Source organism: Hippopotamus amphibius, chromosome 13, assembly GCF_030028045.1.
Source record: "Hippopotamus amphibius kiboko isolate mHipAmp2 chromosome 13, mHipAmp2.hap2, whole genome shotgun sequence".
Classification (NCBI taxonomy): Eukaryota; Metazoa; Chordata; class Mammalia; order Artiodactyla; family Hippopotamidae; genus Hippopotamus; species Hippopotamus amphibius.
In genome coordinates, this window is record NC_080198.1 from 90,829,126 (window position 1) to 90,846,451 (window position 17,326).

The window sequence follows — 17,326 nt, forward strand, 5'->3', positions numbered from 1 at the left end:
AAAGTGGGGTAAACGGACAGACCGTGGCGGGGAGTGGTCAGGGAGGCCTTTTTGAGGAAGTAAGGTTTGAGCTGAGAGGTTAATGAAGCAAGAGAGTGAGCCACGGTGGGGGGCGGGGGAGGGTATTCTGGGCAGAAGGACGGGCAGGTGCAAAGGCCCTGGGATGCTAACAGACCTGGTGTGTTAGGAAGACCTACATGGCTGGGTGAGGAGATGAGGTCAGGGGGCGGGGGGGAGGGGCTCTATGGGCAAAGGGGCCGCTTCACCCCTTCTCTTCTCTTCCATCCTAGTTTACTCTGGCTGAGCCCGGCTTGGGTGAACAGACTCTTCTTCTCATCTGCGGCTGCCCTCCAGGGCAGTACATGGACAGCTCACTCCTCCCAGTGGAGCTGGCCTGGATTTCAGAGCAGAAGCTAGCAGCCACCCCGGCCCAGGTGTCCTTCCTCCCAGTCCAGACATCCACACGCCCTCCCTGGGGGCGGGCGGGGGCCCCAGCTCCTCTGCTGCTGCTCCTGGAAACTTCCCCAGGAGAACTGCAAACCCAACAGGTGCTGGAGGCCAGGCCCCCGCCTGCTCCCTCAGCCCCAGGACACCCCAGCTGGGATCATCACCCGGCAAGGAGCCGAGATGCCTCCCTCTGCCGGGAGTCCCCATGCGTTTCAAATCACCAGTTTCCCAGGAGAGGGCCCAAGGATCGAACAGACTCTTGGAAGGAGGGAGGAGGAGCCCCAGGGTGGAGACCGGAGATGCGGGAGGTGAGGAGGACTTGGGGCAGGAAGAAAGAAGACCTTGGTGACAGGTGTCAGCCAAGTCTGGAAAGCCATGAGAACCTGAGCCTGGAGGCAGATGTCAGGGCCCCAGAGGGCATGCGGGATGAGAACGGGGCTTCTGAATCCCTAGCTGCAGCCTCCTGCACTGGGCCCAGGCGGGAGCTTCCACTGCCTCTTCTGCAGGGGGAGGCCTCAGTATCAACGGAGGGTCCTGAATCCCTGAGCAGGAGGGGGCCAGGGGAAAGGCGTGTCTGGGACCTCCAAGGAGGAGGAGGAACTGGAGGAAGGCTTTCATCATCAGAGGAGGGAGAGGCCCCCTCAGCCGCCTTCTCCGGGGCTCACGGCACCAGTGGGCCACCTCCAACAGGTGCTCAGTCCCTCGCAGAGCATCAGGAGGCCAGAGCCATCAGGAGAGTTCCAGGCAAGAAGGAAGACCACGTGCGGTCTGGAAACCCTCTGCTGCTCCCAGAGGAAAGCCCAGGGGGCGAAGGACAGGAAGGGGAGGAGGAGGAGATGTCGCGTCTCCAAGAGACCAGCCTGGGCCACAGGGATGCCCCGGAGGAGCCTGGTTCTGAAGACGGTGAGGCCAGTGAAATGCTTTTCCTACTGCAGGAGGGAGGTTTGCCACCGTCTCCTGGATTGGCCTTATGGCCCGAGGGGGCCAGACCCACCAGTCACCCTGGGGCTCCAAGCAAAGGCCATGATGGGTCTGCATTAAAATTAGAGGAATTTGAAAAGGAGATGGAGACTTGTTTCCAGCAACTCTCCATCCTGAAGCTTGGGCGTGGGGGGCGTGAACAGAAAGCTTCCTCATTGGCAGGAGAGAACTGGAGTTTCGCTCGGAGATGGCACAGCTACCAGCAGGATGTGCATCCTTTGGCAAACCAGGATTTGGATATTTGTTTTGCCAAGGAAGCAAACCCCAAGGAGCCTGGTGAAGATGTGAAACTGGGAGAGACCGAGGCCCTGGGAACTGGCAAAGTTCTTCCAAGGCTGGGGCTGGATTTGGTCAACCTGAGCCCAGGCCCTCCCGAGGGCCCCTTTGAGCAGGGTCAGAACCAGCTCTCTCAGCAGACGAGAGCTCTCGAGAGAGCGAGGAGGCGGTTTCATCAACTCATTTCTGGACTGAAGAAAGAGAGGAGCAAAGTTTTACATGACAACGCCAAGCTTCAGGGACATCAGGAGCGATGCCACAGAAAACTGCGTGCCCTGGAAAAAGAGAGGGAGAGAAAAGTGAAAAAAATATCCGCGCTCGAACAGAATAACGGCGTGCTGTTAGGAGACATCTATCACTTAAAGAGGGAGCTGGACCAGTACGTGCAGGTCATTTCTGACCTTGAAGACTGTAACAGGAAAAGTTACTGCAAAATTTCTGAGCTCGAAGAGGAAAACGAGAGATTGAAAGGGCATGTGGGGCAGCTCCGGAAAGCCATGTCTGCGAGCATCCGAAAATCCAGAGGGGTGGTGGATCGCATCACCCTGGACACCTGGGAGCTCAGTGCACTGATTTCGGAGCTTGGGGTCAGTTACAAAGAGCTGATAAAGGATGTAGTGCTGGGAACAGAAGACATGATCCGGGTCGTCAGGGGGGAGAACGAACACCTTCTACAAAGGATCCGAGTCCTGGAGGGGCAAGTCGTGTTGGGGAGCAGCACAGGTGGGGGGGCCTTGCTGAGAGCAGAGGAGCGTCTCCAGGGAAAAAACACGATGACAGTGGACCAGGTGAACACTGTAGAAAGGGGGGTGCAGGTGACTCAGCTTTCAGGGCAATTGACTGCTAGAGGCCCCGGGCCATCCTCCGAGCAGGACATGGGTCTGGCCGGTGGATGGACGGGACCTTGTTTAGGTCTGGAGAGTTCTAGATGCGGTGCTGATTCTCCAGCTGCATCACTGGTCTGGGGAAATGCTGCAGGATCCAGTGCCCCGCGAGGAAACACTGATGGGGCAGGAGTGAAAGAAGTGCATTCGGAGAAAGAGGACAAAAGACCACGGTGTTCTGCAGACCAACGGCGAGCTCTGAGGTCCCCGTGCAGTGGCCCCCGGGTAGGTTGACTCTGCATGGCTGTTTAATCATCTTGCTGCCTTTCTATAGCACTGACCACACCCTTTAATCCCGTGTCCTCCAGCAGCCCTAGGAGGGAGGAGCAGTCACCATCCCCATTTAGCAGATAAGAAGACGTAGGCATAGAGAAGTTAAGGGACTTGCCCAAAATCACACAGCTAGGAGGGAGGAACCCAGACTTTGCCTGGGTGGTCAGGCTCCAGAGTCTTTATTCTTACCTATGACAAGATAATGGGAGTCTGCCCCACTGCTCAGGTGTTCAAATTGGTATCTGGTGGGACATGGAAGAGGTGTTTACACTTTAAGATCAGAGCTTGTATTTTCAGACCAAGGACTTTTTCAAGCATCTCAAGTCATAATTCTGTACATTGAGTCTTTTTTTTTTTGTATTTGTGTATTTATATTGAGATGTAGTTGACATCTAATATTGTGTAAGTTTAAGGTGTGCAATGTGTTGAGTTGATATATTTCTATATTGTAATCAGATTACCACCATAGCTTTAGCCAACACCTCCATCACACTGAGCACTGGGTCCTGAAAGGACAGAGCCATGGGCTTTAGAACTCAGTCAAACAGGGTTCAAGCCCAGCTCTGTGCTGACTACATTCGTGTCGTCTCTGAGTTGTTTTCCTCATTTGTGGACAGTACTCGACTTTCAGGACTCCTAGGATGAAATGATATTGTTTCGGTGGTCTTGAATGTGTCTGTAGGATATTTACTGTTGAGTCCTTTGTATATAGTCATATCTGATCTCTCTGCCTCTCTGTCTCTGTCTCTCTCTCTCTTCAATTTTATCAGTCATTTCACAGGATCATTTTTTGGTTTTATTGATGTTCTTTATTATATGCCTATATTTTATTTCATTGGTTTCTTCTAATATCTTCATTGTTTCCTTCCTTCTACTTTCTTTTGGTTTCACTGGCTGTTCTTTTTCTGGCTTCTTGTGTTGAAAGTTTAGATCATTGATTTTCAACTGTTCTTTTGTGATTTATGCATTTAAAACTATGCATTTCTCTCTAAGCACTCTTTCAACTACAACCCACACATTTTAAGTTGTACTTTTTATGTCTGTTCAGTTCAGAGTAGCTTCTAATTTCTGTGTAATTTCTTCCTTGATCCATGGGTTATTTAGAAGTGTGTTGTTGAACTTCGAAGCATCTGTAGAATTTTTTAGTTATATTTTTGCTATTGATGTCTGGTTTTATTTCATTGTTGTCAGAAAACATACGCAATATTATTTTAATCTTGAAATTTGTTGAAATTTGTTTCACTGACCATGTTATGGTCTATTTTGGTAAATATTCTACGTGTGTGCCCTGGTACAGAATGAATATTCTGCAGTTGTTGAGTATTAATTAGGCCAAGGTGATTGATTATGCTAATCAAATCTTTGGTATTTTTACTGATGTGTGGTCTATTCGTTTTGTCATCTACTGAGATGTCTTTTGAAATCTCCAACTCTGAGTGTGCATTTGTTTATTTCTTCATTTTGTTATGTTAGTTTTGATTCATATGTTTTGAAACTATTTATTAGATACTCACAGATTTAGGATTATGATGCATTCCTGGTGAATTTGACTTTCTTATCATGATGAAATGTCTCTCATTATCGCTCACATTTCTTTCCCTAAAGTTGACCTTGTCTGATATTAAAGTAACCACATCAGTTTCTTTTCATTAGTATTTCATGGTATATAACTTTTTTACACCATCCATCTTTTTGCTTTCAGGCTGTCAGTGTATTTATATTTAAAGTAGGTTCCTTAGAAACAACATGTGGCTGAGTTTTTTTTGTTTGTTTGTTTTGTTTTCTTAAAAAACAGTTCAGTTTGACATCCCCAGCTTTTTAGTTGGAGTGTTTGGTCCATTTATGTTTCATATACATAATGGTGTAATTGGCTTTATATTTACCTTCTTGCTATTTCTTCTATTTGTATGTTCTGTTCTGTTTTCTTTTATTGCTTCTTTCCTGCCTTTGTTTTTAGTATTAGTTATTTTCTACTATTCCATTTTCTACTCTATTAGCTTATTTTGTTATACATTTTAGTGTCACTCTTTTAGTGGTTACCCTAGAAATTTCAAAATATATCTATTAATTATTAAAGTTTACTTTAAATTAGTACTTTTACCATGTCTCAAATATGCAAAAATCTTTTTATAGTTTACTCCATTTATTCCTTTTCATTGTTTATTTTGTCAACTATGCTACTTCTATGTATAGATACCTTACAAAGTGCTATTATTATTGTTGTTTTAAACACTCAATAATCTTTTATATTTACTCATCTCTTTCTACATTCTTGTGCTGTTCATTCTGTCTTCTACTTCTGTGAATCTATTTTATATCCACCTGAAGAACTTTGTTATATCTTGTTGGTGATGAATTGCCTCGAATTTCCTTTTATGAAAACAATTTTTCAACTCTACTTTTAAAAGATTTTTTTCCCTCTGGATTCAGAATTTTAGGTTGGAATATGTTTCCCTCCTTTGACAGTTTAAAGATCTCATTTCATTGTCTTTTGGCCCCCACACTTTCTGTTCAGAAATGGAATAATATGTCTTTTTTGCCCCTGAAAGAAATGTGTCATTTTACCTCAGACTACTCTAAAGATTTGCTTCTTATCTTTGGGTTTTGGCAGTTAGACTATGATGTGCTTACATGAAGTTTTGTTTATGTTCATCCTGCTTAGTTTTTCTTGAAACTGTGGAGTCATGTCTTCAATCAGATTGGGAAAATTCTTGGCCTTTAGTTTTTCAAATATTTTATTCTTTTCTACTTTTCTCTCCTCTCCTAGAAACACAGACTTTTTTTTCACTTTTTTTTAAGGGATATGGGATATCTTCTATTTTTTTTTCTCTTTGTACATCAGTTTGAATTTTCTATTGACCTGTCTATTGGTTTGCTGAAAGTTCTGCTGTTTAGTTCTGCTGTGTCCTATCTTCTAATAAACCCATCCAATTAGTTCTTAATTTTATTTATTGTATTTTGCAGAAGAGTATCCATTTTATCCTTTTTAAAGAGATTCTGATTCTCTGTTGAAATATTCCATATTTTCATTTGTTTTTGTCTATCTTTTCCTATGTTTTTTAAAAAATATGATTGTAGTTATTTCAACAGTCTTGTCTGCTAACCCCAATATCTAGATCATCTCTGATTCTGTTTCTATTGACTATTTTGTTTCTTGGTTAAGTCCCACTTTTCTGCTTCTTCATGTAACTAGTAACTTTTTGTAAATGTTGGACATTATGTAGAACATGTAGAGATTCCTGCTTATTAGCTTCCTCTAAAGCATGTTGAGTAAGTTTTGCTCTGGTAGGTAGTTGAATGATCAGCAGACCACATTATTCCTATGCAGGTCTATTTCAGCTTCCTCCTCAGTACCAGGGCTTGATTTTACTCCTAAAGTGTGGTCCTTGCTTCTTGCTTTCAGTGCTATCAGCTGAGTTTCCAGAATGTTCACCAAAGACTCTCCCCTTTGGCTTGGCCAGAACTCTGCCATCTTTGTAGCAGTGCGTGACCTCTGAAATCTCTTTAGCGAATGACCTCCCAGCTGCTGTTCTCTGCTAGGCCTCAGAGTCTTACACTATGTTGCACCACTTATGATTCAGCCAGAGACCCAAGGGAATTTCTAGGACAGTGTCCAGATTTCTTCTCTGCAGCTCGTTTCTCTCTGTTGCTTTGTCCCACAAACCCCAGCTGTCATAGCATCCCTGAACCCTAGTCTCTGATTCCACCTATCAGGACCACCACCTTCAGTTTGGGATCTAGTTCCCTCAACCATGGTTTGGCAAATGTTCCTGGGAGAACGTGGAGCTCACCTTCTTGTTCATCCTTTTCTGAAGGATGGTAGCCCTGCATTGGCTACCATTCAGTGCCTGCAAAGAATTGTTTTTATGTAGTTTCCTCGTATTTTGTGGTTGTCAAATCCCAGCTAGTCAGATCTGGTGGGAACTAGAACTCTGAGGAGGTGAATTTCGAACTGAGAGTCTCAAGATTTGAGAGGAGCTGTAGATGAAGAATGTTCCAGGCAGAGGGAAAAGCAAGTGGCCAGGCCCTGAGGCAGGATTGAGCCTGGCTTGTTGAAAAAGTAGAAAGTATCCAGCATGGCTGTGTCGCGGTGGGCATGGGTGCAGCGTGGTATGAGATGAGGATGGAAGAGCTGTCATGAGAAAGATCACAGGAGGCCTTGTAAGCTCTGGTTATGATCACTTCTAAATGCAGTGGGAAACTATTGGAGGGTTTTCAGCAGGATAACATGATTAAATTTTTTTCATAAAAAGGTGTGATCTTTGCTGTAAAGACACAGCGAGGACACAGTGAGAACAGTCAGGAGGATTTTTGCCAAGAGACGGTGCTAGAATAGAGGAATTTGGAATTTTTTTTTTAAATAGAAGATTCTGGATAAAAACTAAAGTTAGAATCAGTGGGATTTGTTGTGGGCAGGAGGCAGAGGGTGAAGAAAGCTTCCCATTTTCCCTCATCCCAAGTTCAAATCTGATCATGTTTTTATTTGCTTAAAATGAAAACCTTAAACCCTTCTGTTTCCTCTTATCACACTTGATATGAAGTCCAAATTCCTCTTGGTGAGTTGTAATCTGACCCCTGGGGCGCTTCAGCTGTTGCTAGGTACATCTGCAACCTCTGTGTTCCTAGTTCTTCAAACCGCCCCTCCCCCACCCCAGCTTTCTCCTGGGAACTGCTGCTCACCCTCCAGGTCTCATTGTAGGGCATCTCCTCCCAACCCCCAGGGTGGATTCAGTGCAGGGGCAACTCATGCACTTCTCTCCCCAGCTCCACATTCAGTGATACCATTTTGGTGGCTTGCAGTTGACTGTGATGGTATTTAAACCACAGAAATCAGCAAATGGTGCACATCCGTGTGCCCCTCCCTCCCTGGAGCGTGGTTGTTATACATTGGCCCCTGCACCACTGGGTGGCAACCGGTGCCTCTGATTTAGTGCCTCCCTTAGGATACGGCTGGCCACCTTCTGGCTTCCCCTGACCATCCTGTGTTAGTGGCTTATTTCTGCATCAACCTTCCCCACCAGACAGAGGTCCCCGAGGGCCGTGTTACCCAGGGCTCCCAGCCCAAGTGCAGTGTGTGGCTGGAGCCCGTGCTCCTGATGTCTGTTAGGGAGCAAGTGTCGTGGGGTGTTCAGAAGGTTTACTGAGTGGGGCGGTCCCACGTGGCTAGGCAAGGCCGGCCTCCACCCCACACTCTCATTCTCTTTAGAATGTCCTGTGGATGCTCTCTTAGGACCCTGGGGATGAAGCCCAAGTCACTGCAGAGGGAGGCAACAAAGGCACCAAACTTCCCAGAAAGGCCAAGTGGTTTTGCAAGTCTTGGAGCTGGATTTTTCGGAACCATTCGGAGCACCCATCTGTTTTTGACAGGGCCCAGCCTGTGACTCTCAGGCCCATGCTCTGTGAATTTCTATTAATTAAAAAAAACACATTCTGCTCTCGTATTCCTTGCTTATAAGGGAGAGGCCTGATGGGCCACCGAGTCACATTGACTCTGCGTTCTCTGCCTCCCCTCCATCTTCTCTCTCCTCCCCCTCCTACCAGCTCACACCCAGGTCAGGAACATATGTAAGAGGTGATCTTTGTGGGCTTTCAGTCCCCGGGGTGGCTGCTTTCAATGAAAGCTAGACTGCCAGGGCCAGGAGTAAGGGCCTTTGAGAAGTCACTGAGTTTCTGGGACCCTGGACTCATTGCAATTGGAGCTTTTACTATTAGCAGGGCTGCTACTTCTCAAGGCCACTTTAGCAGCGTGAATCAAGAGCTTGATGATGCTCAAGCCCTTGACATAGAAATTCCTCTGATGATCTCAGGGGAAGAAAAAGAGATGTGTCAGATAAGTCTATCACAGCCCCAAGTATACCAACAATATATTAGAATAATCTCAGCGTTCAACATGCTGCAGAATGCTGAGTACATACTAACAACAGGGTTTTCGACGTTATTTAATGATATGGAAAAATGACCATGATATGGTATTAAAGGAGAAAAGCAGGGCCCAAAAGATATATATGGCATATAAATGTATATAGAAAACAACATGTGAGTATGTGTATATATATATATATACACATATATACGTATATATTCATACTTACATGTATGTATGTATATGTTATTAAAAAATAAAAATTTAGACTCCAGAGCCACTGGATGAAGTAGCATCACTACCATTTAACACACTTCCCATGGTGGTAATTCTGCCTCTTCCTTCTCACTTTCTGCCCTTCCAGAAATTCCCTATTTGATGTTCACATGAAACCTGCTTGTGTTTGACCCAAGAAAAATGAGAGGCTCATTTGTACTGATTTAAGAAAAGTGTTTGGGGAAAATGCAGTATATTCTCTTTCATATAAATATATGAAGCTCTCGTGTAATAAGCATCTCATAGTTGGATTTGAATACAAAATTTCATTCATCATATTGTATTCCAGTGTAATGGTGACTGCCGTCTTTAAAACAGACTCTGGACTGCCGTGCCATTTCACATATTTTTCATACGTGAAAAAAAGTTTTTTTTGAAAATAACCCTCTAGAACGTTATTCTGTGATTCTCTAGACCCTCCCCAACTCCCCCACTCAAGAAACTCAGCAGGGGCCACACATTCACGTGTGCACACGGGTAATGGCATAGCAGAAAGACTGAAAATATAAGCTAATATGTGGATAAGAATCATGTTTATGCTAGCGAAGAGTTTTTGGAGTGATAACTGTTACTTTATTTTGTAAAATGTATTGGCTATGAGAAACATGTAAGCAGAAAAACAAATTCAGAAGGAAAACGGGTACTGTCTGTTGGCTAAGGCAAATTACTTGGAAGATAACCTAAGAATTGCATTCCAATCTGTGATTCCACAGCTCCAGGACCCTGAAGCTGAGGCTTCCGAGGAGGCCCTCCGGCTGCGCATCAGACAACTCCATCACCAAGTGCTCACCCTGCAGTGCCAGCTCCGAGACCAGGGGGCTGCTCACCGGGAGCTGCAGGCTTCTTGGGACGAGGCGGCCCACCTCCAGGGCGAGCTCAAGGACAAGGTAGGCTGGCCCTGCGCTTCCCTTTCCCGCCTGTAAACCAGTGTTCCCTCACTCGGGGGACTTTTGAGAGTAGAAAAAAGAATTAGGTAAGATCTCACTGGCCCTTTCCTGCAGTTTGTAAATATTTATTAGATTTCATAAGTGCAGAGCAGTATAGGGGAGAAAAACAAGTCTGTAATCCCTCCATCCAGGTAACCTCTGTTAGATCTAAAAATAATCATACATGTGTATGGCCTTTTAAAAAGTCAAACAGTTTTTTAAACGTTACATAAATAAAAGTCCTTTCTCTGTAAGGAGGAAACTGGGTGTGAATATAAAAAAGCAACAAGAGAGGTCCTTGTGAAGTTAAAATGGTTCGGTATCTGTCTGTGGTGTTGGAGACACAAGCCTACATAGGTGGTAAAATTGTACAGAACTTGGTACACACATACACACACACACACACACACACACGTGTACAATGGAGAGATCCAAATAAGAATGGTGGATTGGGGTTAGCAGATGGAAACCATTATATATAGGATGGATAAATAGCCAGGTCCTACTGTATAGCACAGGGAACTATGTTCAATATCCTATGATAAACCATAAAGGAAAAGAATATGAAAAAGAAAAAAATATATATATATAGTATCTGAATCACTTTGCTGTATAGCAGAAATTAACACAACTTTGTAAATCAAATATACTTCAATAAAATAGATTTTTTAAAAAAGAATGGCGAATTGTATCGCCATCAATACCTGGTTGTAATATACTATAGTTTCTCAAAATGTTCCCATTGGAGGAAACCATACAAAGTATACAAGGGATCCCTCTGTATTATTTTTTTAAACTGTATGTAAAACTAAAATTATCTCAATATTTGAAAAATGCAAAAAAAAAATATAGTCTCTTTTCTCCCTTAACCCCAACTCCTGACTTCCATTTTTTCAACCCTATCTACCCACATTCAGTACATGCATATGTACATATATGAAATCATACCATACTGAAATATTCTGCATCTTGATACTATCATTTAATAAAAAATTTTGGTGATGTTTCCATATCAACACATGCAAACTGAACTTCATTATTTTAAACTCTTGCATATTATTTTGCAAAAGGCCAAACCATAAATTCCATAACCAATTCTGTGTTTATGGAAATCTAAATTGTTTCTGTTACTTTGCTTTAAAATAAGTATTGTTGTGCATCTATCTTGGGATATGTTTCTGATACATATGCAAAGGGTAAAATCCTAGTGAAAGAATTACTGGGTCAAGGCTATGTACATAATTTACTTTGATCGATAATGGCAAATAACCTTCCAAAATGGTCACATCATTTACACTCCCACCAGAAATAAATGGCAGTATTTGTTTGCCAGCAACTTGTTACCCTGAATCATATCACACTTTACATTTTTTTTGACAAGCTGATGGGTGAAAATATGCTATCAACACCTTGGTGTGATTTCGAACTCCTTCTTATGCATTCTTTGTATAACACTGTCCATGTTGCTTCATAGCCTTTTTGTCCCTTATTTTTTGGACTGTGCAGTAATCTGTGGGGTGTATGTGATTTCTGTTCCCCTACAGTTGGATCTATAGTTATTTCCATTAATTTATATATCATTGTTTATATACAGTAGTTCAGAGAACTGGGATTACTGGTTTAAGGAGAAGAACTAGTGTTCATTATAAATACACATTACAAATTTGCTTTCCAAAGTATTGCACCTCCAAAGCCAAGGCAATCAATGAGGGTATATTTGTCACTGGGCCCTCGACTAGCATGAGAGGTATGATGACTTTTTTGTCCTGTCACTGATCTGTGAAAAATAGAACTCCAATTACACACATGTTAGACCTTTTTACCCTATCCAATATATGTTTAAGAGTATGTTTTATTCTTTTCATTCTTTTTGTCTTTCTCGTTTGAATTCAGTTTGAATATTCCTTTCTAATCCATCTTCAGTTATATAATACTCTTTAGGTGAGTCCAGTTTGCTCTTAAACTCATTATTTTAGTTCTTCATTTCAGGTGTTATATTTTGCAGTCTTACAATTTCCATTTGACTAACTTTTTATAGCTTCCAGTTGTCTGATGAAGTTATTGTAATATAATTATTAAATGTTTTAATCAAATTTATTTTCAGGTCTGTCTCTGATAGCTCCATTTTATGTTCCCACTAGCAATGGATGAAGGTCCCAACTTCTCCACATTCTCACCAACATTTGCTACTGTCTGTCTTTTTTTTCTAACCATCCTAGTGAGTGTGAAGTGGTATCTCATTGTTGTTTTGACTTGCATTTCCTTAGTGGCTAATTGTGTTGAGCATCTTTTCATGTGTCTATTTGGAATTCATATATCTTCTTTGGAGGAATGTCTATTCAGATCCTTTGTCCATTTTGTAATTGGGTTGTTTCATTTTTTGTTGTTGAGTTGTAAGAGTGTGCTATATATTCTAGATACAAGTCCCTTAATAGCTATAGGATGTGCATATTTTCTCCCATTCTGTTGTCTTTTCACTTTCTTCTCATTTGTTTTTTAATTGTAAATGCTGCAGTACACAGCTCACAGGAATATATTCATGCATTTCTTACACTGAAGTAGAGAGAAGATTTCATCCAAGGCTGCAAACATTATTGTGTGCCTTTCGAATAGAAGATAGTCTGCTTGAAGCTGGCATTTTACACTTCAAATATATTCAGAAATGTGTACCAAAATAGATGTATAGAAATGTCCATTAAGCCTTTTTTTGTAAAGCAAAGAAACGGAAACAGTACAAATTTTCATAAACAAAGAATTGGTTAAATAAATTTTGTTTCAACCTCATGATTAAATAATATGCAAGATTTTAAAAGAATGTGATTGGTTTGTATGTATTAACGTGGAATTAACCCCACGATTTTTTATTAAATGACAAAAGCAAGCTGTACAACATTTTGTATAGTATAGTTTCATGTGTGTATATATACACATATGAATTCTGATTATGGGTATGTAAGGTTGAAAATAGTATTAGAGGTCAAAAGAGGTCAGGGGGAGAGGTGGAAGTACTTTTATTCATCTGGCTTTCTTGTACTGACTGCAAAGAGAACCAGAGAGTGAGTGAGAAGAATTGAGGGAACACCCATCTTATTGTAGCTTATGATTTTGTGGGTTAGGAATTCAGACAGGACTCAGCTAGGCAATTCTGCTCTGCAAAGCATCAGTGGGGATCCCTTGGTGGTATTCAGCTGGGCACTGGGCTAGGCTGGAAGGTCCAAGGTGGCTTCACACAGGTGCCTGCCGAAGAGAGTAATAATGCTTTATATTCATTGAATGTTGACCAGATGCCAGGCGTTGTCTAAGCACTTTACAGGAATCAATACACAGAGTCCTTATTCAATCCTTACCATTAGGTGGGCACTAATATCACCACCACTTTACAGTTGAGAAAACTGAGGCAGAGAAAGCCTTGACTTGCATAGGGTCACAGTTCTCGTGAGTGGCTGGGCCGGGGTTAAGACCCAGGGTATCTGGTGAGGGAACCTATAGGCTTAGCACTGCACCAAAGAACTCTGGCACCTCTGCATGGGAAATGGGGAAGGCTTCCCTCCTGAAGGAAGAGGCAACAGAACTGGCCTCAGCAACTGTACTCTGGCAGAGCTCATTCTCCAGTGCTCAGAGCATCCTTCCTCCTCTGATCTGGCTGAGCAGCTGATGGGAAAGGCTCCTGTTCCTGCAGAGAACTCCTGTGGAGAAAGAAGGGGATAAGAGCCAACCTCTCCGAGCACAGCTCACCTGTGGATGCAGCAAGCTGTGTAATCCATGGCCCAGCGTTATCACAAATCTTGGTTCTCTTTCAGCTTGACAAACTTCAGAAAAAGCACCGTGAAGCAAATTTGGCTGTGACTCCTTTGAAGGTAATATGTGTGTGAAATCAATATGAAATGTGTCTTTCAAAAGGAAAAAAAGCTTAGTATTTTGCCCCTTAGGAAGTAGTCCACTCTATTGTATAAAAACCCTGGAAAGAAGAATGAAAGCAACATATAACACCCCAAATCCCCATTTGAATCTAGCATTTTCATGTATTTTCTTCCAGTATATTTTACATGTGTCTGAGATCCTACTATACCTGTAGGTCTGTGTCCAGCTCTTCCCACTTGAGAGTATAACCTATATAGGGGCTGTCCTCGTCCTTACCAGCCTTTGAAGTGGCTGTTCTTGCTAGAGTCTAAAGCAGGAGACACCACAGTTCATAGAGCTGCCAGACCCTTGCAGGTGTTCAAACCCCTCTGTCCATTTTTCTTCCCTCTCTCCCTCCCTCCCTCTCTCTTTTGCATTTTATTAGAAAAGTTTTCCCCACATAGCTGGACATTTCTTGAGGACAAATTCCCAGAAATGGCATTACTGGCTCACAGGGTTAACATGCTGGTCGAATGCATAGTCTGGTTGAGATGGCAAGTTTAATCTCAAATAGGGCACCTTGATTTGGGCAGTGGACCTGGAGGGGCTGCCCTTTCTTTCTTCTTTCTGGGCAGGGTGGACCAGGAGGGGCTCTGGCTTGGAGTTAGAAAGACACGGTTGAGCCCCAGGACCCCACTGACTTGCCGGGTCCCACTCACTCTGAAATAACAGTAATTCCCACTTGGCTGCTCTCGCGGCTTCTTCTGACTCTCCATGGATGGGGTCCACGGAAAAGTGGAGAGCAAAGTATAAAGCTCTTGAACATGGGAGGTTTTCTTGCTCCTCTGTTATTTTCATCATTTGCTGTGTACCATTTACTTAAATTAGGACCATCATCCCTCGTAAGCGACAAAATGCTTTACAAACTCAAGATGGAAAGAAAAACACAGCACCAGCACCATGTCAATCACATGAGGCAAGGCCTGAGCAGAAGAGGTCAGCCTGGATGGGAGGAGCCATGGTGACCTGGGTTCAAGATCCAGCCCCTTCTTAGGGGCGTCAGTCAGCTTTGGAGCCTTGGTTTTCTCATCCGAAGATGGGAATTGTGATTCCTAACCTGGCGTGGGAGGTTGTGTGAGGATTCTAATGGTGATGGCCACTCTCTGTCACATGCCTGTCATGTGCCAGGTACTCCAGACATATTTTCTCAACAGCATAGTTTCTCAACATGTCAGGAAGATGAACATTACACTGTGGATAGGGAAACCGAGGCTCAGAGAGATGTAGCGCTTTGCCTGTCGTCACACAGAGCTACTCAGTAGCAGAACCAAGATTTAACCCAGCTCTGTCTGATGCCAAAGGCTACAACCTTCCCCTCGGCCATGCTGTCTCTCCAAGAGCCCAGTGGTGTCAATGTCACCATCAACAATGGCCTCTTTCTCAGGGGAGCTGCACATAGTAGGTGTTCAGCTGATGCTGGCTGCCTGAAGAGGCCCCAGTGTTTTAGGGGTGTGATCCAGGGGCCTGGGGCACCCCAGCCTCCAGGTCCGACCACCATCCCGTGCTGCCTGCCTGCAGTACCGGGCACCTGGGCATCACTACCTAAAGACTGATGTGCAAAGGCCCTGACCCTCTGGGATGGGCTTGGAAGAGAGTTCTGGCAGGAAGGGGTTATCACCTCCTCCAATAGAGCAGGAAATGGTGGGAGTCTGCCAGCCCCTCTGGATGTGCACAAAGGTAGGAGGTCATTTCATGGCACAGGGTCACACACTCACATCCCTCACGTAACAAATCTGTCCCAAGAGTCGTGCTGTGCTCACCCCGACAGTGTCAGGGATCCAGGGGAGTGTCAGCCTTGACCTTGAGGAGCCCCCAGGCTATGTGGGAGACAAACCCACAAATATAAAGATTAACTGTTGGGACAGAAGGAAGCCGGGAGCCTGGGCACAGAGGGACCCAAGTCCTGGGCATGAGGGAGGCCTGCTTGGGGAGATGATGCACAGGCTGGCCTCTGAACAGATCTGCACAAGGCTTTTCTGGGCTTGGGACATATAGGAGCTACAAAGGAGCGATGAGGAAGTTCTGGGGTGTTGGAGGTGGGGAGTGGACCCATGTGTCTGGAACAGGAAGAGAAAGAAGGAGGGTCGTTGTGATGGGGCTGGAGAGGCACAGGAACAGGTCTGACCTTTCATACATGAAGGCCTGCCTGGACCGGCCTGTGTGTGTGCTTTGCCTGACCACCTCCTTTTGTCCTGGTGCCCTATAATGACCATTGTACAGATGAGCAAGTGGGGGGATAGAGAGGAGCTCGTCTCATAGCAAGCTGAAGTCCATGCTGAGTACCCATCCAGAAAGCACCCAGACAGCAGTGCGGAGGAGCCCTGCGGGGGGGCAGCAGTGTGGCCCCTTGTTTTCAAAGCTGGCTCTGGCTTCCGGGTGGAGGGAGGGATTGCAGGGAGGAGGCTGAGCTGAGGCAGGGCTGGTGGATGCAGACCACGGAGCCTCACCCTGCCCCCCAGCTCAGTCATCCAGCCCCCGGGAGTCCTGCATGCATGGACCAACCCGACTGTGTCTTCACTCCCACCGTTTCAGGCCAAGCTGGCTTCCCTGGTCCAGAAGTGCCAGCAGAGGAACCACCTGATCACACACCTGCTTCAGGAGCTGCACAGACATGGGGAGGAGAACCACCTGCTCTCTGAGACGGCGCGCAGCATGGTGAACGACGTGGCGCTGGCTGAGTACACAGCCACCTTCCTGGCTCCGGGGGTCCCAGAGGTAGATTCCCACAGACAGCCCTGCCCTCTTCCTGTGGGGTTGTGAGGTCAGCAACCTACCTCCACCTGCCTGACCCGCCCTGTCGCCCCATCCCTCCTTCTGTCCACTGACCCCACCTGGAATGCACCCTGGACTCCTCTGGGCCAGCGCCTATGCTCAGGGCTGCTGTAGGGAGGGGATCAGGCCATCCTTAACCTTAAAGAGTGCTCACGACATGACACAGGAGACAGACACACAAACTGCAACTTTAATTCAGTGTCAAACAAGCACCGTGGCATTTATTTCACTAGATGGTTCTTTGGCATGTACCTCAGGACCTTAGCACTTACTGCTTCCTCTGGCAGAATTTTTGTTTGTCCTGTAGCTTCCCGTCCATCCTTCAGGGCGCAGTTCAGGTGTGACCTTGCGCAGCAGCTTGCTCTGAAGCCCACGGACCACAGGGTTAGCCACACGCCCCTCCGTTCTTCACTGCACGTGGACATGCCTGACATGGCACATTCATGGGATTTGCCCCCTGCTGTTGGGGGAGTTTTGTCAGCATCTCTCTGTTGGGACCAGAGCTGCTCGACATCCGTCTCTGTCTCCCTAGTGCCTGGCTACTCAGGGAATATTTATTGAATGAATGAAGTAATGAAGTGAATGAATGAAATAATGAAGTGAATGAGTGAGGATCTCCTCTCCTAATGGTCAACAGAAGAGGAGGAAACAGAGGCTCAGAGAGGTTGGGAGACTCTCTCAAGGTCACACAGCTCCCAGGTAGTGCAGATGGTGACGGATGCCAGTTC

General features: G+C 44.9%; 1 protein-coding gene across 1 annotated transcript in view; it reads left to right on the forward strand.

Annotated features, from left to right (window-relative positions):
• The window catches only part of C13H4orf50 (chromosome 13 C4orf50 homolog), a 51,457-nt gene that overhangs the window by 22,002 nt on the left and 12,129 nt on the right, over nucleotides 1-17,326 (forward strand). Inside the window, exons 9-12 of the mRNA XM_057704652.1 lie at nucleotides 291-2,813; nucleotides 9,714-9,887; nucleotides 13,727-13,783; nucleotides 16,359-16,541. Of these exons, the coding sequence (XP_057560635.1) occupies nucleotides 291-2,813; nucleotides 9,714-9,887; nucleotides 13,727-13,783; nucleotides 16,359-16,541 (2,937 nt within the window). The remainder of the gene's footprint in view (nucleotides 1-290; nucleotides 2,814-9,713; nucleotides 9,888-13,726; nucleotides 13,784-16,358; nucleotides 16,542-17,326) is intronic.